This window comes from Anoplopoma fimbria, chromosome 2 (assembly GCF_027596085.1).
Source record: "Anoplopoma fimbria isolate UVic2021 breed Golden Eagle Sablefish chromosome 2, Afim_UVic_2022, whole genome shotgun sequence".
Lineage (NCBI taxonomy): Eukaryota > Metazoa > Chordata > Actinopteri > Perciformes > Anoplopomatidae > Anoplopoma > Anoplopoma fimbria.
Genome location: NC_072450.1, coordinates 20,301,328 through 20,325,609, shown reverse-complemented (window position 1 = coordinate 20,325,609; position 24,282 = coordinate 20,301,328). Strand labels below are relative to the sequence as shown.

The window sequence follows — 24,282 nt, the reverse complement described above, 5'->3', positions numbered from 1 at the left end:
CACATACAGAGAGTCTCTTCAGCTGGTCAGATGGAAAAAAGCATCTCATGTCAATAAAATAGCTGTCGCATGTTAAGCACAGACAAGGAGAGATGATGAAGAATTGAAAGTGATCATCTCAAACAAAAAGAAGAAAAAAGAAAAAATAATTGGCAGGGAGAAGCAGTCCTCCCCCCCGCTCACTGGTCAGCTTGGTTCGCCCTGTACGATAACCGACCAATCACAGCGGACAGCCTGTCGTGTTGAACGGTCCCTGGCCATCGTTTATATGTACATAGGTGTCTCCTGTCCTGTTAGAAGTCTGAACATGGCTGCCGGCATGGTCTTCATGTGAATCTGGCAACAAAACATAACAATCTCAATTAAAAGGCCAAACACAGTGGATTTTTAAAGGTCAATATAATTACGATAGTTTGCAGCAAGGAAAGAATGTACATTTCCTCAAGTACCATACTTAAGTATAATTTTGAGGTACTCGTAGTATTTCCATTTAATGTTACTTTATACTTCCACCAGATTTCAGAGGGAAATTTTGTACTTTTTAGAGCACTAGATTTATTTGACAGTTAGTTATTAGTTACTTTTAAGATAAAGAAAAACATTTGATATGACTATAATACTTACCTACCCAGTACAAAGTATCTTAAATTGGCTCCACATCGATGAACTGCAATATTGAAATGCTCCTACATGTATTTGTAAGTGATAAAAACAGAATAATATCATATTCTATAAAACTTTGAAAGGAGCCATTCTTCTATATGCCTTACTTTATACACTTTAAGTACATTTTGCTGATACTATAATATACTTTTACTTTTAATGGAGTATTTTAAGACGTTGATATTTCTACTTTTACTTAAGTAAAGGATCTGATTACTTTTTCCACCACTGCCAACAGTTCAGCCATGTGATATCATCTGCCTCATTGATGCAAGAGAGCACATCTGGTATTAAGTAACCCTTACTTCTACCTGCTCCAGATGATGGTTTCAAGTCAAACCAAAGCTAGAAATTACAACAGTGCAACTATAATCTTTGGGTGCGGCTCTTCATTTTTATGTTTTAAATCTTGATTCATCTCCTGGTTTCTATAAAGCAGACTTTTATTTAAAGCAGAATTATTCCACTATGCAACATAAAAAGTAGTGATGAATCGATGGCCACTGAACAAGATATACCGACCAACACGGTAACACACAGTTAAAAAAGGTAAATACATTTTACATTTAAAAGCCTCAATAGGTTGAAGTCATCCTTCCAAAGCAACAGAAACTTTTGTCCATATTTACACTATTTATTTAGCAGTGTGACATGATTGGCTCAGCACAGGCCGTGTTCTCCTGTCTTTTTCTTTCCCATCCTGCTGGATCCTACATTTCCCATAATGCTAATGGTTTTATCTTTTGTTAGACTTCCCCTGCCTGGTAAATGCCCACATCTTTCAAACTCAATGCCCCAATTTCTTTTCAAACTGTGTATTCACCTCTGTATTTACCTGCTTAACTTGAGGAAGTTTCTCTAGAGTTACACAACACATTAAACAACTGTTTTCTATAGAAAACAATTATCTTACATCAGTACATAGTTCTGGTAAAAAGTAACAGATATGTGCTTTATTTTTGCAAATGTGTGTATTTGTATGTTATTCTGTGTGTGTGTGCGTGTGTGTGTGTGTGTGTGTGTGTGTGTGTCTGTGTGTGTGTGTGTGTGTGTGCATCAGTTTAACCTCGCCGACAGAGTTTGAGAGGGCCTGGACAATCTTCTCGTGTGCTGTGGCCACCACACTCTGCCCATTGATCTCTATGATCCTGTGACCCACACGGACACCACCTCGCTCAGCAATGCCTCCTCGCATCAGACTGCATATCTGAACAAACACACAAAAGGAAACAGACTTGTATTAGAAGCATTTTGCAAGAATTCAGAGTTATATGCAAAATGCCTGCCACTAGAAGGGTCAAATGTTAGCAATGATACAGTAATGACATTGGAAACTGAGGCTGGGAGTTTATATTTAAAAGAAAATGATTAAATGGAAAACTCCACATTACATCCTCCCTAAAATAATGGAATTATTTATTATTTTTCTTTTTTTAGAAAGGAGATATTTAGTGTACAAATACTGTTCTAGGCAAAACATAAATTTATTATAACGCTGCAAATTACAGTGTTTCTTCAGTGTGTCCAATAAATAGAAAATAAAATAATGAGCAAATTAATCTAAACTGAGACAGGAATGTGAAACATGTACATGCTGTACGGTAACCAATACAAAATATACCATACTTAACATCAAAGATAACAATATATAGATGAGAGAAACACAATCACGCAGTAGATTTTAATAATGTTTTGAGAAAATGACATTTAGTTAATATCACAAATAAACAAGTCAGAATCATACTCACAATGCCGTTCTGAACACTGAAGCCCAGCTGATACTTCAGATCTGGTCTCTTAATGAGGACGGTGGTAACAGGAGGGCAACTGACAATGTTCATTTTCACCTGAACCTGGTTCTTCAAGCCCTTTATCAAAGAGAAACCATTAAAACTAAATAAAACTTGTTCATTTTCAAGGAAATAATGTGGTTTCGACCGATGTTTGATTATTATTGAATTCATAGCTTCAGTGTCTCTCTACCTTAATGATTCCCTGACAGGTGGCGAGTGGCAGCCCCACTAGGCTGGTGTTGTTGATGGACATGATCTGGTCTCCGATGCTGAGCTTGCCGGAGCGAGCCGCTGGCCCGCCGTTCATCATGTTGGCTAATATCACTGTGGGCAGAATGGAGCCCCAGCCCGACTCCACGATCACCACACCCAGGATCTCCCCTTTACTCTTCTCCAGCTGCAGCTGTGGAGACAAGACAGACTGTTGGTCACTCTCATGTTTCATCATGTACAGAAACTGACCATAATTCAAACAATACTGAGCGACTTGAGCCTATAACAGTGCTATGACACTAACATTTCATCAGTTTTGTTTGCTTTTTAATCAAAGAAAATGCAACTGTCAAAAACATTTGTCTGTTTGCACCAGCATGCCTGAGACTTTTATTCCCCTCAACAATTTTCTGTAGTTGATCAGACAAGCAAAGGATTCTGCTACATTCAGCTCACTTTCACTTAAAACAATATGATTTCTTTGTGATACCTGTCAGAAAATTCACTTTTTCTAGCTCCCTTCCACGGATCAGAGTAGAAATCTGTGATATAACAGCAGCCCTGGAGCTGAGAGGATACGGCTGGGGGATACCACGATATATATACAGGAACATGAGAGCATAGAAAATTGCATTCTTCATTCTCTGGTACTTTCTGTCATTTCCCCTTACCCAAATCATTTTACCTGAATGTCAAAATATCCCCCTGAGTTGATTGGAGAGTTTGAGCCAAACCTTTATCAGACATTCATTTCCACAGCATCTTAATGAACAGCTCTAAACGGAGTATAACGTCCATTGAAGTGTTTGCCTTCGTCATTTCACCAGGTCAAAAGAAGATTGTGATTGTTGTTAGTTGCTATGGAGACAACACAATTCAGTGGGGCTGAAAAGTGTGTTGCTGAGCCAGTAGCGGAGGTATTCACAGAGTCGTATCAACGTCTGTTAAAGCCAGATCGTACATCTTTCTGTTGCAATGGCAACGGTACACATAAAAATGGCCGCCGCTCATGACCATCCTGCTTCGTTGATTTGAATTCTGTTTCTATGGTTTAAATCTGCACCTCAAACCTCCACCTGGTGTTATCTCAGTGTGATAGTGACATTTCTACATCCAACCAAGTTATATTTAGGTTGAATATATTATTTATATTCGACTTACACACTAACAGATTAACCAGTGATTTATTTATTACATCATAATGTTAATTCTCTTTTGTGCACATCTCCACACAGTCTTAATGTAAAAACACATTTCTCCGATTCAGCACAGTTGGTTAGGAAGCGTTCATGCTTCAAGAAAGCCCAGTTTCCCCATCACTAAAAATGACTCATGTGCCTCTTTTATAGCAGCTGCGTGGTGATGCCAATGCTGCCTCTCTGCTCATACAGCGGAAACTGTTTCACGGTTACTAATTCTCCAAAAGTCTCCAGTAATGCTTTTAGGGCACAGTGTTAGCAGCAGAGGAAATGCTAAAGCAAAAAAAAAAAAAAAAAAAAAAAAAAAACAGCTAGGGTTGACATGCTCCGAGTAGATTTTACTGTACCATCTGCCTCTTAATCTGTCTAATTAGTGAACAGCTACTGTATACTTGTGTGTTTCTCTAATGGCCCTGCAGCACACATGTAAAGTCTCACGGTGTTTTTTTTCTTGCACCGAAACAAACCAACAAACATCTGCAGAAAAATCTTTCAGTAGTACGAAACACACGTGTTTAATGCTTAATATAGACCAACCTCTTTGCAGTTTTCTGAGTTGGAGAAGTGAATGAGATCGTCATTGTACATCTCCTGGGTGTTGATGATATCGCTGTACTCCTTCTGACTCAGGTCCTCGGGGTTAATGCCATTGGCTCTCAGGAACTCCTGGTAAGCTACGCTGAACGCCTGACCGATGGACTGAGCGATGAGCTGGGCCTGCAAACAGGAAAGAGCAGGAATCATGACAGAAACATGTGTTTGTGATCCTGTTTTGTTATATCCACAGATGAGTATCTTCACTGAGTTGTATATAAATAACAATACGCTGGAAAAAAGGAGCATCCTGTGGCATCAAACGAAGTGGCATTGAGGCTGCCAAGAATATGTTAAGACATGATATACATTGATTTTTGCTGTCTTAGGCTATTTATTATTGAGAGAGTCAGGTACACTTTCCTGCTCCAGTTTCCATGAGGAGGAATGAAGATTACTGAGGACAATTGGCAGGAAAACAAAATAAAGTTTATTGTCTATCTGTCCTCCACTGGATGAAATGATTTCAGCTTTTCAAATGTAAGCCATAAGTATTCCACACAAAGTCGTTGGTACTTCTGTACATTTTGCAGAAAGTAAAAACTGTTTTTAAACATATGTAAATTGTAAATTTGCTTAAATCTCTTCATCCATATTTGTGTTTAAAGGATAAATAAACACAACAATAAGGTTAAAACGGTTATAACTAATAAAGTACCAGCTACAGTAGGCTGACCACAGAGTGACAGCTTAACACCATATGCTTTGATTGAGAATGTTCAAAAACTAGTCAATAAGAGAGCAGAAATAGATCGCTAGAAGTAATGGATAAATGGTTGACTTGTGGGGATTTGATCTGTTATGGCTGTGGGGGCTGAGTAGAAAATGAATTGGAAACTGCTGCCCTCCATCATAAACACTAATATCTTCTACCAAGATAGGTACGAGTTGTATAAAAGTGAAATTAGTAGAACGTGTAAACGTGAAAAATGAAATCCCGAAGCCTCATCTTGGCTGTGAGAGATAAGATAGATCATGAGAATAAAGAGGGTACTCATTCTGCAAGCTCTGGCTATTTTCTTGTTTAATTGAATTCTACAATTGAATATAAATCATGGCCCAAACTCTCAAAATCAATATACTGTGAATTAGTTTTGCAGAACATTAAAAACAAAATAAAAAAAACAGCCAGCAGAGCTACAATAACAGAAACAGTTTACAAGTTGATGGATCAGCAGCTGAATGGTTCCATTATAACTCTGGCCGGCCTTTAAAACCTGGCAGCAGAAATTAGACGAAGAGAGGACAGATTGGAGTCCAGCCTTTATACTGACTGGCACAGACACTCAGTTGTTGGCTCCTCTGTGCAACATTGTTCATGCTGCCAAGTCTTGCTGAATCTGCTTCAACAAGACAAGCAGCAGCTCTGTGAGTTGAAAGAAATATATAATTTAAAATGCCCAGTCAATTAACATCATTTCATTTCTGTTCGGTTATTAAAAGTTGCAAAACAAAACTTTTAGAATTTCTTGGTGACAACATTTGTGACAATGTGGCAAAAACCTTGAAAATACCAATATTTAGGATAACAACTCAAATGATTGAAAAACATTAATATTGATGATAGCTGAGAAGCTGAAATAATATCCAACAATCAAATAACACTTACAAAGCAATAGGTGTCATCTCTTTCTTATCTTAACATGTTGTAGGACTCATCTACTGTACCAAATGAGTTCTCAAATGAGTTCTCTTACATAATGAGAGAACAATAAGAGTGCAACCTTAAGTAGCTGACATCCCTTTGACCTCTCACAGCCAGAGGGATTTCAATTTCTCTCTTTTTTTCTCATAAACACATTAACAAAGAGCAGGTTTGTGATCTTGAACACACACACAGGACTTACATCTTCCGACTCAAAGACATGGCATATCATCTTGTACTGCTTCTTTGCCTCCGGGGCCCCCGGTGTGGTTTCGATACAGTCCTGGGAAGCCGTGCGTGGCATCCGGCGTCTCGCCATCAGGACCACAATGTTCCCAATGTCAGCTATGTAGGAGATAGTACGGAGCGCATTGTCCATCATCGTTTCCTGTAGACATATCAACAAAAAGCACATACGTCAAACGCATCCTTTAAACTTCAACTCTATTGTGTTTATAATACTCTACAGGCAGAAGAAGGCAATACTTCAACTCTCATAATTGTATGACAGCTTCTACTGTGTGTAAGTTTATATACGATATAAGACATTTGATTCATAGCTGTGAGCCCTGAAATCAAATTAAACCCCCTTGGACAGCAGTATTTATGAAAGAAAAAAAATATGTGTATTATATATAAAACACAAAGAAAATTTAGTGTCATGAAACCAACTATCAAAAAGCAGATGATATCATCAGTGCAGATCTTTATTCACTGATTTTCAGTTAATGGAGACAAATGTGGCTCATTGTTTTCATGCTGAATTGACTCATTACAGTAAATCCTAAACTACAAAAAGCTTACTTTAACTGGACCATAATATATATTGGATAGTAAATCAATATTTGCTGTAAATATGACACTACATCACAATTACACATTTCAACTGACAGAATGATATAATATTTCCCAACAGTGAGGTTTCTTTTTGTGTTTCTTTAATACCACTCTACTATAGCTTTGAGAAATATGTTGTAATTGTTACTGGTAATCATCCTGTTCCTGGTAACAGTTGGGTTCCTTTGATCAGTGACATTAACGAATTAGAGCCCCACTGTGCATCAGATATGTTTCCTTTCTATGTCAAAGCTGCATGATCCTTTTAGGGCAGAGAGTAGGATGAAAGTACTGTTGATAGAAAACATGCAAGCCTTCTTTTGATTGAATTCAAAACTACTGTATGATCTGATTATAGCCCAATGAGGCCACGATGAATTAGATCTCGAGTACATTCATCCGAAAATAATAAACAGGTGCACAAAAAACTCTGTGTCTGTGTTGATGAAACAAAGTGATTTGAATCATGTAATCATGTTTGTTCATTCAGTCAAATAATTGTGTGTTATGATGTAGATTTTAACTAAGGAACAGCAGTTTAGAGACGATATGGACTTTTAAGGTGAACCAGCATGTTTGCTGAGGGGGACTTGTATTTGTTCATGTTTTATGATAATTTGCTAAATAATATTTCATATTTAATTATTATATTCCTTTATTGATCCCCATGGGGGAAATTCGGGTGTAGCAGCAGCTCAATTACAGAAACAGATAATAAATACAACATATTATACAATAAAAATGAAATAAAATAAAAATAAAAATAAAATTAAAAATGTACAGTATATCCACATGAATTAAAAATGTACAGTATATCCACATGGGTATGAACTTCACTTCAATAATTGTGTTGAGTGGTTTTATAACAGTAGCCTAACTGTTGGTGTTGTTCTAGCCCACCTTTGGAGTTGTTGTTATTATGAATTAATGTCAGAAACCACAGCTTACATGTGGTTTCTGACATTAATTCAAGCCTTTTAGTGTAGAACTACGTTTTTTACTCAAAATCTCTCTCTCAAGAGTGTCAGGATCAGTGGCAACCAGATGGAAAAAGGAGGAAGATATAAACTGCATTGCAGCACGTTGTTTGCCAGGCAACACACACACACACACACACACACACACACACACACACACACACACACACACACACACACACACACACACACACACACACACACACACACACACACACACACACACACACACACACACACACACACACACACACACTCTGAAACTCAGACAGTCAGACAGCAGTTCAGACTGGAATACTGCAAATGACTACTGCGAAGCACAAAGCTCTATTTGGGATCCCAGGAACTGCAAAGCTCTCAGAAGCATTTCTACATCCATCAAAAACTCTGCCCCCTGTGAAGACTTCTACTGCTGCTTCACACAGCTGCTTGCTATAAAGGTACAGCGCAAAAGCGGAGAGAGAAAAAAAACTTTGAATAAAAGAAAATCTGGCAGATAAATGAGATTTTTCATTCACAACGACATTCAGAAAGTCAAACTTCAATCAGATTTTTGACTGTGTCTGAAGCACAGTTAAAAAAACAGGCGTTTAACTTTTTTATTTCGCTTGGCAGAGTCTATTTTTATCATGAGAATAAAAAAAACCAATGAATAGGAATCAGTTGTGGGGTTTCATAAGAAGCAGTTTGTGTCACCGGTTAAGCTGCAGTTATGAAAGCGATGACACAACAACTTCCCCCTCATGTGTAGCCCTGTATGGCTCAGTGTGTTGCCGAGGTGTTGTCAGGGTAAACAGCTTTTACTCTCACAGGTGAGGAAAGACTCGTTAGACAGAAGCGTGTGTGCTTGCTGGTACTCACCTGTGAGTCTGCGTTGAGGACTTTGATCCTCTGGGTGGAGATGAACAGATCAACCTCAGTGAGAGTTTGAGCATCTCCCTCTGTACCCTGTGGCAAGAAAAACAAACCAACAAAATAGTTGTCACATCATCGTCTTCGACTTTGATCGTGTAAGATATTGTACGTTCATGGTAATGTAAACCCACCTGAATGGTGTACGTGTTAAATGTTGGAAAGAAGCCTTTAAGTTTAGATATACAAAACACTTGCATGTATAGTTTAGGCTCCAGTTAGGCAAATGCTTGTTAGATGGACAGGTTTGTTGAGTCTAAAAGGTGAGGTGCAAAAGGTAGAAAAATAAAGCCTTTGGCAGTGTTGTTAGTTTACATCGGCTGTCCAGGCACGGGGAGAGCAAGCTGGCACGGAAACAAGAAACAGCTTAACACTACACCCAGATACCAGCTGGCTGTTTTGTCGATGAGAGCAATGCAGTTTCAGCACAGAACAAGCCTGTGCACATTTCCCTCTAATCACTGTGTACTGCAGACTAATCAAATTATATTTGGTTTGCTGAGTGAAACAGGCCTGGTGGTTTTGAAATAGAATAAAAAATATATAGCTGTAACTAAATATTTCCTGAAAGGTGACCATGGCTTGTAACATTCATTAGTTTATTCATCCGTATCCCTACAAAGTGCCTGAAGATGCACAGAAACTAACTAAAGATAACGATTAAAAGACACTTTTGGAGTTTAACCCTTGTCACTTTCCTTTGGTGAGCATTTATGATTGCAGCCATACTCCCAATTCAAATATCCAATATGCCTTGTGGATTTAATGCATAAAATCCTGCAGAGGCTATTGTTAATGCAGAAATGACATCACCCTCTTCTATGACGGACTTCTGCCTGAAGCATTGATGCGGTGCATTCTGATAGCTGATAATAAAACCAAATGGTCACCACTTAAATGTTTTGATTACAGCTAAACTGTGATGTCCAGTTCTACAAATATAAAAGAACTAAAACGGAGTATAAAACCGAACCGCAACTCTTAGCAAGAATGATTTCCTGCCTTGGCTGGTGAATACTGTGTTAATCACAAAAAAAATTGGTATGCACTGAAGTTTTATCCCCCAAATACATAATTTAACTCACTTGAGGGTAACAGCAATGTAAGTTCAAAATATGAAAAAGTATTTGCATACACTAATTAGAGCTGTAGCTCTTGACAGAGGCTTTGCGTTGGATTAAGTGAGGTTTTTCTGCTGTTCTCTTAGCTAAAAAAAAGTTATATGTCCTTTACTCTGAGGTGAAAGGTTACTGTATTTTGTATGTTCTTTTTATTCCGGCAAAACCTTAACTGACATAGTATTTCAGTTTCTGTTATAATTTATCTTGGTATATTTGAGGAAACTGGTTGTAAGACATCTTTACTGTCTCAAAATCCAACCTCATTAAATCACCAAATCCTCCAAAGCTTTGGATTCTTAGGTTTAAGATAGCATTAATTTGAATGTTATTAATAGCACATGTATTACTTGAATCACTGCAGAATTGTTCCATCACTCAGAGAGTTAAAAGGAAATGGGGGTCAGTCATACACCAGACACAACTAGAGCTTGAGTAAGTGGTTCATTTAGTACAATATCGCAATATGTTTTGTGCTTACAAAATGTCATTACACTCTAAAACATGCATTTTATGATTTCATGTTACAGTTACACAGTGCTTTTTGTACTAACAATTCTTTCCCACAGGTCATTGCACAGCATAACACTCATTTAAAATGTATTAATAAATTAGTGTCAATGTGCTTTTGTTAAATTTGGTCTTGTGCCGTACAACACCTTAAAGCTTGTGAAGGATTCTCACTAGAAAAATGTACAGCAGTTAATTTATAACAAAACACGTTAGTCTTAGTTCTGGAAAACCTGACCCGAGGTTTGCTCAACTACATGAATGAACACGACAAATGTGACAAAGACACAGATGGGGGACGATGCACAGAAACAGACAGGCACAAATGAAATGAGAAAGAAAAAAGGTGAGAATGGAGGGAAAGTGGCCAAAGGGTCTTCCTTTTGCTCTGTTTATTACACACCGCCTTTTTCTTGATTTTGGCAGCCTTCTGTACCCTCTGGCAGGCAGGCAGGCGTTGGGACAGGACAAGGTCAGCGGATACAGGGGCACAAAAAACAGGAGGAAGAGGAGGAGGAAATAAAGAAGGTAAATAAAAGAAGGTAAAGACAGTAAAGCCCCAAAACCAAACAGCAGGTGTGCTACTGCTGCTCTCAGAAACAGAGAAGGAGACAGGGATGATGTGTGTGTGTAACTATGTGTGTGTGACTAGGTGTGTGTGTGCAGAGTTAGCGTTCACACAGCCGTGTTGGTTATCTGTTACAAATCAAGCAACCAATTACAGAGGGTAATAATTGCTTTTTCTCTTTTAAACACAGAAAATCAAAAGTGTGCAGATATGAATTGACACTGCAATCTTGGCATCTATATAAATCTCTATTAGGAGGGTCTAGAGGGTTTTTTAACTGTTCTTTAGTTATCAGTTTCGTTTGCAAGTGTCCGTTTTGTGGTCAGAATATTTACCAACAGAAGGATGGATGTTAGGCCCCAATATCTAAAAGCACCACAGCTAAGAAAGACAACAAAGTCTGTAGTTTAGGTTGTGTTCATGTCACAGTCTAAACACTATTACCAGGAAAGACATGCTGGAAAACAATCAACACTCGGAGAGGCAGGGGAGGGGATAAAGCCCAGAGCGAGGATTTAAACTGAGCACTTGGGGTTTGTTCTCTGGGCTGCAGTAAAAAAAAACAAAAAGATGTGACAAGGTTGAGTCACTAGCTTAGTTTGTTTTTCAAAAACTAAGCTTGAAAACAGCTTACATCAACATGGAGTCAGTTTTACTCAGCTAATGTGTTTGATTAGTTCAGAAGGAATTCTGTTCTTGGCGTGGGCCTGAACTCACACTGATTATCTTTTGGAGAACTCGTAGCACTTTGTAATCTTCCAAAATCAACCCCTCTGTGTAGGGTTCAAGCTGAGCGAGCGCCCCTCTCTCCATCTGCCATCGACCAGAGGAAATTATCTTGACCCCCATTCGATTTTAGAGAGTTAGACTGGATGTTTGCCCAAGCCACTGTGCAGAGCTGAAAGTATCTAAGACAGTACTAGTTTGAGAAAATAACAAAACGGAGAAAACCACCCAAAGGGAAGACTTTTTGGGGTTTTTTCGTTTTGTAAAGTTTCCTCTTCCGTGATCAGCTCTCATGCAAGAAAGATATCTGAGGCTTTCAGCAGCATCTACTGCTCTGCTGAGGAGGAGCAGAGCACAGGGAGGGAGAGACATCAGGAGCGGGTGAGTGAGGGGAGGATGAAGCTGCATAAATATTACATCAAACAGAATGAACATCATGCCAAAAAGATCAGCATAAATAACCTGCACAGACTTGCTTGCTACAATTCACCTGGTAAACTTATTTTTGCTCAGTTCAGCACTACAGGGTCTAAGTGCATTTCTGTTCTAGTATACATGTGTTTCTTGTTGGGGTTTATATGGAGAGAATATATACAAACATGGCTGCACCCTTCTGCATGTGATGTCTTGCTTGAGGGCAGTTGGCTGTGATTATTTAAATGTCAAAGATTAAACGTCATTTGCTGTACAGTTTTTTATTTGTTTACGAGGGACAAATCAAGGAGATAATGGACGACCTCTTGTTCAATCAACTTGTTCCAAGCAGGGGAGAGCAGTAAAATGTGATTGCTTACTGTTGCCATGGTTTCATCATGACAAAACATTTTGCAGGGAAGGCAATTGAACAAGGCAGTCAGTGAGTGAGTGAGTGAGTGGGTGAGTGAGTGAATCTAATGAAACATTGATTCGATAAATGTGGACTGATGCCAGAAGACACCCTCATTATAGTGAAGTGATCTTTTAGATTGAAACCAGCCAAAAGATTTCCACTTTCCCTGTCACCGTTTTCTTTGTTTCAGTTTACCCTTTAATTGGGCTGTGACCCCTCAGAGTGAAGTTATTAGAGATTTGAGATTAAATCTTTGCCAACAAAATGTGATTCTACTTGTTTAAGTAACCAGTAGCGGATCGCAACAGCTTCATAACAGACTTTGAGCTCTAGTCTTTTGTTGTTGACATCGTGCTGAATGATTATGACTAAATATTTCAAAACTTCTTTTCACAACTTCAAGACATCTTTGATATGGACTGAAAAGTGTCTGTAAAACCAATTATATGAACACTTCCAGGAACCAGTATCCATTTAAATCCCTCTTCAGCTACAATACATATTAAAACTCATTTTCAGCCTGCACAAGGACCAAAAACACTAAGTAGAGGTGGAACAAATTACACTACACTGTAGCTTGTAAAATTAGAGGATAAGGCTGAGTGGTAGGACTATTGAAGTATTAGGACAGAGCCTTAATCTTCTGAGGCTGTCCCTAGATCAAAGGACCAAAATAAATTAAGTTACCAACTGTCTCCAAGCATAAGGAACCTGCTAAATTTGGATAAAATGGAGACAATGTGACAAACAAAACCAGTATCTTCACTGGCACTAGGGAAGCCCCTCGAAACTCGGGCCTGTCTTTGCAGGAGGGACGACGTTGTGCTTTACTCTTCCACACACACCGACTCTGGCTCAGTACAGCGTGAGACACACATCATGGCAGAGAGAACAAAAAGATTGAAAGTTTGTCTACATTTTACTCCAGTAGATGCTGATAACTCTCGTTGTCACAAAGGCAATTTATCAAAGCGATAAATTCAGCGAACAAGTGTGCAGAAATGCACAGCTTTCGACTGTTTGGCTAGCAGCCGTTCATCCTTGCAAACTGCAGGTAATGTTAGCGATGTTATAGGGAGTTTGATCATAAGATTAGGTTAATTAATGAAAGCTAATCCCTTAGCTAATTGTTAAACTACGAATGTATTTTACAGATTTTGTAACTTCTTGTATTGCTTCTCAAGAAAGATTATTTGTATTCATACAAGAATAATAAAGCAATGTTGAGTCTTCTCTTACTTCGTTGTCTTTTTTGCTTACAGTATTATCGAAGGAACCGAACCGATAATCAGAATTGATAAGAGTACTAGTTTCAATAAAATCCTAACGATACCAATCCTTAACTGGCACAGACAGGAGATCATTGTGATGGGCTGCTTTTTACTTTTTCATACCATTCTGATGTTTGCTGATATCGTGCACATGGAACCTGATCTTATATTATAAATGTCAGACACATAAGTACAGTTAGTTTCCGTAACGTATTCCCTCTGGGCAACCACACTCATTATGGCATGTAACTTTCTAAAAGTAGACTACTACACGGGAGATCATTTAATATTTAGAAATACAGTCAAGCTTGTGTTCACATGAGAGGGAGATAAAAGAGACTGGTGTCTGGGTAGCAACTGTGCACCAAAACAAGAGTGCTGCATTACGTCTTCAAGTCACGAAATAATGTCTTTTGATCACACAAGTCACGACTAAGAAATGTGAGAGATGCTGAAATTAACGGTGAAGAACAAAGCATTAACCTAATCAAAAATAATATGAGTCAAGCTCCTCTATTCCGCACTGGTACCATCCACAGTATTTCCCTTAAACTGCACTGGAATATCATCACCACAACAATATTAGTGAACAGTAGGGAGTAAGTGTAAACAGGGGAGATATTAGGTTCAGATGCCAGCAGTCCTATTATCTAGCCTGCTGCGTCAAACAAAGAACCCTACGGCCAAATCTGGCCAAAAAGACCCCTCATACCTAATATACAACTATAATGTTTTGCTCTAATCCCAAACAGCACTGTTGTCCATGTAAATTTTATTAGGAGCAATCTGGACCAGACGTAAAACTAAAATTACCTCATGATAACTATTAAGTATTATGAACATCTTTTAAACAATATGCTGAAATAGCAATGATTCACTTGTTTGTTTGAGTTTGGGGATCTATTTTCCCTTCCAGATATGTACAGTATTTAAAGAAATGAATTCAGAAACTGCATGACAAATACGATCAAACATGCAGAATTTGCCATGTAAAGCCACTGGACATATTTCCTGCAGGGCTTTTGTATATTTTGAGTGTTACCAATTCAGCCTGAACTACAACAAGACGCTGTAACATTATGCCGGCACCTCTGGGGAGAAGAGCCAGAACTGCAGTCATATAAAATTCTCTTTCAGATTTGGGGCAGCAAACCAACTGCACTGATCGGATGCCGCCTTCTGGGGTGCGAACAAACATCACTTGATGTTGGGCAATAGGCTCTCAAATAGATGTTTAGACCTGTAGGAAGTTTTTCAGGATCCAGGGGACACTTCTAAATTAACAATCTAAATGTATTTTCTGGTACCCAAAAAGTTCCTTTAACATCAATGTTTATTGATATAAAAAAAAAGAGTTCAGTATGTAGTCAACTGTTTGCATTTCCACCTCATCTGAAGAACTGTAAAGATTAGGCTAATTAGACCAATGACTAATTGAAACCTATGGCGTTTGTTAGAAATGCAATTTTTAAACACAAAGAAAAAACAACACAGTCATGCTGTAGTGCTTTGATTTTTAAGTTTGGTGTAATAAATGAATAAAGAAGGATGCTGAAAACTGAGTCTTTTATGGTTATTTGTTTCTACTGAGGAACAGAACTGCCATGAAACAATATGCAGACTTTTTTTTGCTCACTCTCTGTTCTCTCATCACCGTTCCCTCTCTCTCATTCACGCTCTCTCTCTGGGTTACTTGCTGCTCTCTTGGCTCAACTAGTGGGAACATACGTATATTTGTATTTGATATTAACAAACAACAAGCAATGTCCACCCCTCATCCTACCATTAATACTAGTGGTGCCCAATACTTGCTTACTTTATGAATAATGCTGTACACAAGTTGAAGCCAATTCAGTGCCTGTGTTTGACCAATCAGAGACATTTAGACTTGTAAACTCCACCCCAACAGCTTACGAACCATCTGAAAGTACTATCTGTAACTATCACCCAGGGACTAAATCAAGTCCCTGGTTCAGGCAGGTAAAGTTACCGAGTTCTTTAAACGGCTCTTGGATCCCTGAGAAAGTCCCTGCATTGCAAACTGCCTATTAGTTCCTTAGGTTAGTTCCTGGGAATTTGTAATCAAAAAGGGTGAATGATCCTCATTTAAATCTGTGAATCTCCTCCAGAGGAAACGCCAAAACTGAATAAATGTGGTCTGCTGATTGAGGACAAGCATGGATATGGATAATACTAAACACAATGGATGTGTGTGTTTGCATGTTTGAGTCAGCGTGTTTTGGAGTACCTTGACCCTGCTGACAGCTTCCTGGGCCTGCATCATGCGTATGTTCTTGGAGGGATTCCTCTCAGACAGCAGCTGTGTGGAGCCCAGGTAGTTAGCAGCAAAGATAATTCCATCAATCAGGTCTTCTGGTTCGCAGGGTCCTGGGACTGGCCCAGAAAGAAGCAGACGCTCATGGTGATTAACAGGGAGACACAGGGAAGGACAGAGTGCGGTTAGACTGAAAGGGTTCGGTGTGTGGTGGGGAGAGTATTTTAATCACTACAGTCAACGTGCTGTGTGGAGAAATGGAGCCAAACGCTGCTGCTCTGGAGATGGAGATATGGCGATAACAGGCTGGATGGGATTCAGCAGTGAGATGGCCGATGGCTGTGAGCTGATGGAGGTGCAGTGCTGGTGGGAGGCTGGGGCTGAGATTAATCTGTGTCTCTGATATGTAGATGTGGACTCTCAGACACCCACTCAGGGACACAATGTGCTGTCATGATCTGAAGGAGCAGACAGGCAGCTAAGCCCCTCATACATTATTAGGCCTAGCTTATGCCCAGAGGCAGAGAAAGGACTGGAAGAGTTATATCAGGCCTGGGAAATGACAGACTGAGGGCAACACAATGCTTGGAATGGTTCCATGCAATTAAAATATTTTGATTTCATCACCAAACAGGTGTGCAAACAGATTAACCTACCATCCACAAAGCTGGGGAACGATGTAGCCTTCTTCGTTGGCTGGAAGAAATAACAACAGGATATGACAGATAAATGCTTGTGATCATGTTTACAGTGACGTAAGAAAGAAAGAAACAGATCAAGATTTCCTTCCGTTTCTGCATATTGGCTTGCACTTGGATAACATCTGCTGATTTTATTAAAGTATGATACATAGCATGTGTCAGTTCATAAAATCATGCAGCAAAGCATATATTTAATTTTAAAGACACCAACTAAAACATTTGGCATGATGAGCAGGTAAGCCTGCTGATGTATTTTAAATGAATTATTAGGAAACACAGATGAAGAGAGAATCAAAAGGAGAATCCTATTCTGTAAAACCATGATTATGAGAAAGGTCATTGCATTTTACTTCTGTGATTGTGATTTGTCCCTCCTGTTGTGCAAGACATGATGCCCCCCTACTCTTTCACAATTGCCATGACAACAAACCCTGCGTGAACAGTATGAGAGACTGTCGTGAAAACGGTTTAAGAAGTCGCCCTACCCACACATGCACTCAGTTACAGATGCACTTACACCTTAGTACTTCTACTGCTGCAGGAACTGGGTATATGTGCCTTGCTCAAGGACACTACAAAAGTGTGTGTAGAGAGAGCACAAAGCATTTCTCATCGACTCCACAACGGCATTGCTGTGGGAGGTGTAAGAGGGAGGATGTAAAGGAGGGGGAGGAAGCTATAACAAGAGACGGCCAGAGAGAGAACTGTGAAATGTGAAGTGATTCATGGGATTCAAACGCTCATTTCACTGGATCCATTTTATCCTCTAACCTGCTCACTACACATTCAGAACGGCTACTTTATTTAAGACAGGGAGGTGTGGGTGGAGCCTTTACAGAAAGCGTTGACTGAAGACATCTCAGTGAAAAATGCCGCTCGTAAAACTGCAAGCAGACACTGCTGCTTAATTACCAGGACGCTATCACGCCGTTAGCGAGAACATGAGCTGAGGTTGTTATTACTCAATTACTCATTTACTCAGACAGTCACACACACATGTACAAACACACATACAACAATATCTTAAGTGTAAATGACCTCGCATCAGCTAAAGGGTGATGGAGGAAACACTGCAAATAGAACATCTTACCTCTAGTACATTGTTGTTCTCCAGGGGAACGTTGAGGTCAGAGCGCTGCTGTTTTCTGGGTTGCTCTGCACCGTTGCTCACCTGGCAGGTCAACACAGAAGAACAGGTGCGAGTGGATAATAATTAGAGGAGGAATGCTGTAGAGGCTAAGTCAAACACATGGAAAACATTTCCTTTCTGCTTGTGTTGGTGGTTAGAGTGGGAGGCAGAGGTTCAGGTTTGAGGAAAGGTCATGTGACTGGTGTAGGTGAGCCTGCTGAGAGTCTCGCACTGTCAAAACTATGTACAATAATAAATGTAAAGTGTTAACCTAAAAAATAAAAATAAACAAGATCATCTTAAGGCTGAAGCAGTCTTTTGTCTTGGTTCAAACTGGCACATGTTAAAGTTCTGTCTTTCACTTGTCCTCTATTAAGCCCTTTCTTTTGTCTCTCCTCACATATATAGACATATTCTAGACGTCCATATAGTCACACAGAGGGAGGATTACATTAATTCCCCTGGATATCCATCTTGAAGTCCACAATTGCTCATTAGGATTCAATCGTATTACTTGCTGAAATTAAATCCTCCTGCCAATAAAACCTCCTCCTCCTTGGTGTGGCAGTGAAAAAGTGAAATTCAGCCCATGCTGCTGTGCATCTGGAATAGAAATGAATTACCACAAACATGACACTAGCGGCCTCCTTTGCGAAGAGAGAGCGTAACATAAAGTCCTGATCAGTATTCATCATGCTGCCCAAACAGTTGTGCAAACAACCATTAAATTAATTAGAGCCGTGTTGTTGTTTGGTGGGAGGGATTGCTAAACTGTGTTGCTCTACAAAACTACATTCATGTACAGACTCTTGTACATGCCTTCATCTGTAACAGAAAAAAAACTTTATCATCAATAAATCAGCACTGCATCAATTTTAAACCATTAGCGTAATTACACAATTACAAAACCAGCATTGGCAGTTTATGCCAATGTGTACTGCACATGTGAACTCAGATTATCTAATTGAAATGCAAAACAAAATACCCAGAAAATTAAAAAATATTGCAAACAAGAAGCTTCAGATTTAAAAGGGGGAACCTTCACTCAAATGTACTACATCTGGCAACTCAATTCATGTCACCTTCAAAAAGATGTATCTAATCTTTGAAGGTAACGATATGATTGTTATATTTTTTAAACAAAAGTCAAAAATCTGATTGATATACATGTTTAGCTTTGTGGGCACAACATATTACACAATCATAATTATTGGTACATTTTGGGTTTGCGAGACTGTCAGTGGACTTCACAGTCTTGGTGATTAATTGAAGCCATTTATAATGAACCATTTGATTTTAAATACTGACTTTAGTCATACTATATACATAAAGTGCGCGTTCAGTTGCACGCCATACTTCCTGAGTTGCTTTTGACGACATCAAGCTTGCTCTAGCCAATGCTCTCTCATACAGTGGGAAACATTTTGGCTGTTCTGGCTGCCAACTCCAAATGCCATGAAAAACAATACATGATCAATATCTTTTTAGAATTTTATGTTTTTGAAAACAGAATAAGGGTAATTGTCTGGAAACAAATATTTTTCCATACTCTATTTTATTTTTTCCAGACCTGTATATGATAACATCTAATTCAACACCTTTCTATACTGGGTAGTAACGCTGAAGTAAGGCACATTTGGTTACAGCTGAAAACAAACTGGAAGCGGGTAAGTGTTGAATCTTAATGTTGAGGCTGCAAAAGCACTTGACCCTTGCCACATCGGTGATCACACCAACATATCACAAATAATTCAACCCTGACATACTGATGTTTACAACATGTAGCAACATTTGAAATAGCTAATAATTTACTTTGCTTTTATGAAACGCATTACACCAACAGAATGTGTGTGTAGATGACCTCTTTCGTAATACTTCTTATCTCTTGACCCACACTTTGCAGCAAATCTTTTATTGAAGTCATTGCTGCCCTGATTCATTCCAAGGTCAAGCTGGAGTGGTGTACACAGAACATTTTATTTAATAACAGAGGACAAGACGATTCGTCTCATTGAGTCTGGAAGTCATCTGAATCTGCACTGTGCTCTACATTCTTGCAATTTAATCTAGTTTCACAGTCTGACCCAGTTCTGTGTTAAAAATGAGCTACAGAGTGACTGCAACATGTGCACTCTGTGTTACATGATGCTACACACAGGTGTGTACACACAAAGGTGTGTATCTGCATGCTGCCCACAGGAGACTACCCCTGTTCTCCTTTTACCATCTGACTTTTAGAAGATGGGGGAGCTCTGCATGTGTTTGAGTTTATCGATGTGACTGTACAGATAGTGTGTGTGTGTGTGTGTGTGTGTGTGTGTGTGTGTGTGTGTGTGTGTGTGTGTGTGTGTGTGTGTGTGTGTGTGTGTGTGTGTGTGTGTGTGTGTGTGTGTGTGTGTGTGTGTCATCCAGAGCTGTGAGAGGGAGAGAGATGAGGAGGGGGCAGCTTAAGGTAACAGGGTGGAGGGGAAAGGCTCCAGATATCCTCAGTGGCGATGAGCAACATGTCATGTAACTCATCTCTAGCTCCTCACACTACATTTAGTAATGGAGTTTGTGTTTAAATTGCTTTCCTGGAAATTCATCTAGTTTTGAATTTTAAAAATCAGCAAACATTTTTCCACTAGTATTTAGACATTTGGACATGTCATAGTATAAAAATAAAATGCCATGTTGTTGCTTCAGATTAGGGTCCCAATATTGTGCATGGCATTAGTATTAATAACAACACCTTTTAAATGGCTCTAATGAGGCTATATCATACGACATTATTTTTTGACATTTTTTATTCATTGTCTGGTTAATGTGGTTTTACACTGTATACTGTAGAAATAAGCACCACTTTGTATTATTTCGATGTTTGGAACAATATATAGCATGGACTGTGTCTTTTAGTTCAAAAAGAGTGAGAGTGATTCAGAGTCTTTCTCTAAAACAATCCAGCACACGCCATTGTCAGTAAATAGAAAACAGCATGCGGAAAGTAAACATCAATATGTCGTTGTTTTAGGATTATCAACTCAATACTTATGAATAGAGTGATCCGTAATCGGGTTGGTTTCATGCCAATGTTATGCCAAAACAAACCAACAGGGATGGTGATACTGTCAGTGGGTAAATGGAAAAATATGTATGTTCAGAGCTTTTAACCTTAAAAAAAAAAGCTCACCTGCTCTGGTGTCCATCTCTGCCTGTCTTCAGGCGATCGTGCGTGTGCCTTGATGCCCCTCTGGAGGTCCGGGTTGTTGTGGTGCATGGAGGGCAGGTTCAGGGACTTGGGCCTGCTGTCATGGCGATGGTGAGCTTGTGGGTAGGGGGCTGCGTCAGGCTTCGGGTGAGGGTAGTCACTTGGTGCAGGGTCCTGCATCAACTCCTCTGGGCTTTGGTCAGTGCCACTGCTTAGACTCCCCATACTCATGCTCATCTTGATCTCCGCGACAATTTGATCAATGTCCTCCTCCGCCTCCTCCCCCGTCTCCCCCTCTACCACCAGCACCTTACGGCTACGGTACGGAGAGACTCGCACTGAGTTCCCATTGTCCTCCTGGGCATAGTAGTCTCCAGTGTAGACTCTTCCATGTCCCTCCTCCTCGTCACCGTCCTCATCTTCTTCCTCATTGGGGCAGTACTCCTCGCTTTCTGCCTCCCCCTCTTCTTCCCGGGTGTGCACGGTGTCTTGTATGGAGGGTGGGTGGTGGAGATGGTGGTGGTGGTCGAGGATGGGTTCTGGTCTTCCATTGTATATCTGTTCATCTGGATCTTGCTCCACCACCTCGCAGCGAACCTCTCCCTCTCCCTCACCCCACTCCTCCACCCTGTGCCTCTCTCGTCCCACCCACTGCTCCTGCGTGACCTGTTCCTCCTCTATCCACTCCTCCCCTGCCCTCTCATCTCCCTCTCTCCACTCTTCCCTCACCTCTCCCTCCTCTTCTGTCCACTCCTCCCTCACTGCCCCCTCTCCCTCCTCATCTTCCACCCATTCTTCCTCCCTCACCTCCCCCTCGCCTACTCCCTCTCCCTCCTCGGCCCACCCTTCCACGGCCTCCTGACAATCATCAGTGGGGGCTCCGTCCGGCTGAATGCTGGTGACGGAGTCCCCCTGGCTGTGGCTTTGGCTGTGTTTACAGTCTCCCTGGCTGCTGCAGTCCATACCTTCCATGTAGCTGTCATCCTCGGGGCAGTAGCGGATGTAGTAAGTCACACCTTCGTCCTCCTCCGCCAGCCCTGCAGGGATTTATGATCACAAACACGTTTCTTAATATTTGGGTCTTCTTTATTTTAATCTTTATTTAAGCCAAACAGCTGACTACTCATTTAAGTCCAGGCGGGAACTTTACGATATCAAATTTTGGATTCTAATAAAATAGTTTTGATTAGCAAGTTGCGTTTCATTATGCATGTAGATTTTACGACCAATAGCCTCCGCTTCAAAACAATGTGAGCAGGATGACATACCGTCTGTATCAGTCCCGCCCTCACATGCTCTATAGGAATGTGTGTGTGCTTGCGCTCATCTTCAGTGTTGAAAAATAATTTCAATATATTTACATATATTTATTCCTGTAATTGGGGCTGATAACAAGAGTTCTTAAGTTTATTGATACTATGGTATCCCCCCCCAAACAGTTAAAAATAAATAGATGACACAATACCAATGGTAGTTAGTAACATACTCATCACGTTATGTTTTGAACACACCTGATGAAACTCAGCAGCTCTTACTGTTGGATCATTAGCAAGCTCCTTTTTGTAAAATAATTAGTGAGATGTTCAGAATAACTTTTTAATTGTGAATTAATATAATAAATTTAATATAATTTGCCTACATTTTTCTGAATATCATTGAGCAAACACTTCCAGAACAATTAAATGTTCAGATGAAGGCTGTGTTATGTGTTAATACTAAAATAATTATTCAAGCATAGCAAGTTTTGTCTTTATGTCTTTTGGGCGTTATCTACGGTAATAATAATAATGGTCCAAAATGCATAGTTTTAAGTAAAAACCTCCCGCCTGATCATTGTGGAAGTCCCTGTCTCAGTTGCATGCAGCTATTTGATACTGGGACACATGGTTTCCATGTTTATTTTCAAGTGGAAATGTAATGCTGCAAAAGAAAAGATGTTTGAACTTGTGGGCATATTTTGACAAATTACACCTTTGCTTCAATTGAAAATAGCAACAGGGGAAATGCTGTATATGAATACCTGAATGAAAAATTTTGACGTTTCGTTTTAGTTTGGGTTATTCATCTATTTTTTTGTCTGCTTTCATCTACTTGCTGTTACATTATTTTTCTTCGAATTCAGTTCTTGCTCAACAGAGATTAAGATTTGAAGAAGAAACAGAAATTGATAAAGTTTTCAAACATCACTAATGGAAGAATGGTTATTGGAGGGTTAATAATGATGAAACATTAATTATCCACATGATCAACATCTTACTCACCGTCATCATAGTCTTCCTCTTCGTCTGAGGTGTTGTTAATGTAGTCAGAGCTGGAGTCATCATCCAGGCTGTCAGCTCCACCGTGGAAGTCGGCCCGACCATGGTAGTCTTGGCCACGTTCATGGTCATGTTCTGGCGTGGAGGGTGTTGCTGGCCGCTGGACCTCTACCTCTGCATCTGCTTGGTTGCTGTTCTGCTTCACCTCAACCTCTGCATCTACATCCACTTCTGGATGGCTGGGACTCGGGTCGTGAGACTTGGGAGAAGAATATTGTGCCTTACAGGAACGGGGGAGGGGTTTCGGTTCATGTGACTCTTTTGGGTAACGAACTGGGCGTTGCCGTTGGGGGAGGGCTTTCAGATCACTCGACTCAGTACGTTGAGGGGTGGGACAGGAGGCGGGGCCTGGAGCAGCCATACTGTTTCCTCCGCTGGTCCCCGGCCTCTTCCTATGAGCCATGACTGGCTGCTTAGAGGCCATGCATTGTTATTGGTGTGATCCTAGGAGACAGAAACAGACACAGTGTTAAAGCAACTTCAAATACAACTGTTAATCCACACATGAAAGTGCTTACACAAGAGTGGAATATACTACAATAGAAATAGATAAAATATAACGTTTAAGGCTAAAGACAGTAAGCTTTGGAGCTTATAAGACGAGTGCCACTGTGTTTCAGCTGAATAAGGAAATGTATACAACTCCACATCCAATGACAAATCTACTCACAGCAGATGCCCGTTATCAAACACACAACATAGTCCTCCATTTATCTTTTTCTGCACTTTGCATACAGCTGCAACACATTTTCAGTGCCCAAGAAACCAATCTATTCCTGTAATTGAACACGGCAGCCTCCGTTTCACATTCAGAGAA

At 39.9% G+C, this 24,282-nt stretch overlaps 1 protein-coding gene across 1 annotated transcript; it reads right to left on the bottom strand.

Moving 5' to 3' along the window:
• Positions 1 to 264: 264 nt before the first annotated feature.
• Positions 265 to 23,868, bottom strand: apba2b (amyloid beta (A4) precursor protein-binding, family A, member 2b). The gene is made up of 14 exons (XM_054617343.1): positions 23,409 to 23,868; positions 21,877 to 22,184; positions 21,130 to 21,804; positions 17,922 to 18,002; positions 16,787 to 16,826; positions 16,104 to 16,249; positions 10,865 to 10,900; positions 8,783 to 8,869; positions 6,310 to 6,495; positions 4,406 to 4,585; positions 2,647 to 2,859; positions 2,412 to 2,531; positions 1,730 to 1,870; positions 265 to 336 (listed from the first exon to the last, which is right to left on the bottom strand). The coding sequence occupies exons 1-14, from the start codon at positions 23,866 to 23,868 to the stop codon at positions 265 to 267; spliced, it is 2,745 nt and encodes a 914-aa protein (XP_054473318.1).
• Positions 23,869 to 24,282: the final 414 nt, after the last annotated feature.

Coding starts and splice junctions, on each gene's coding strand:
- apba2b (XM_054617343.1), bottom strand. CDS start 23,868: ATGGCTCATAGGAAGAGGCCGGGGACCAGCGGAGGAAACAGTATGGCT. Junction 16,827..17,921: donor AGAACAACAATGTACTAGAG/GTAAGATGTTCT, acceptor TATTTCTTCCAG/CCAACGAAGAAGGCTACATC. Junction 8,870..10,864: donor CCAAAATCAAGAAAAAGGCG/GTGTGTAATAAA, acceptor TTCTTGCCACAG/GGTACAGAGGGAGATGCTCA.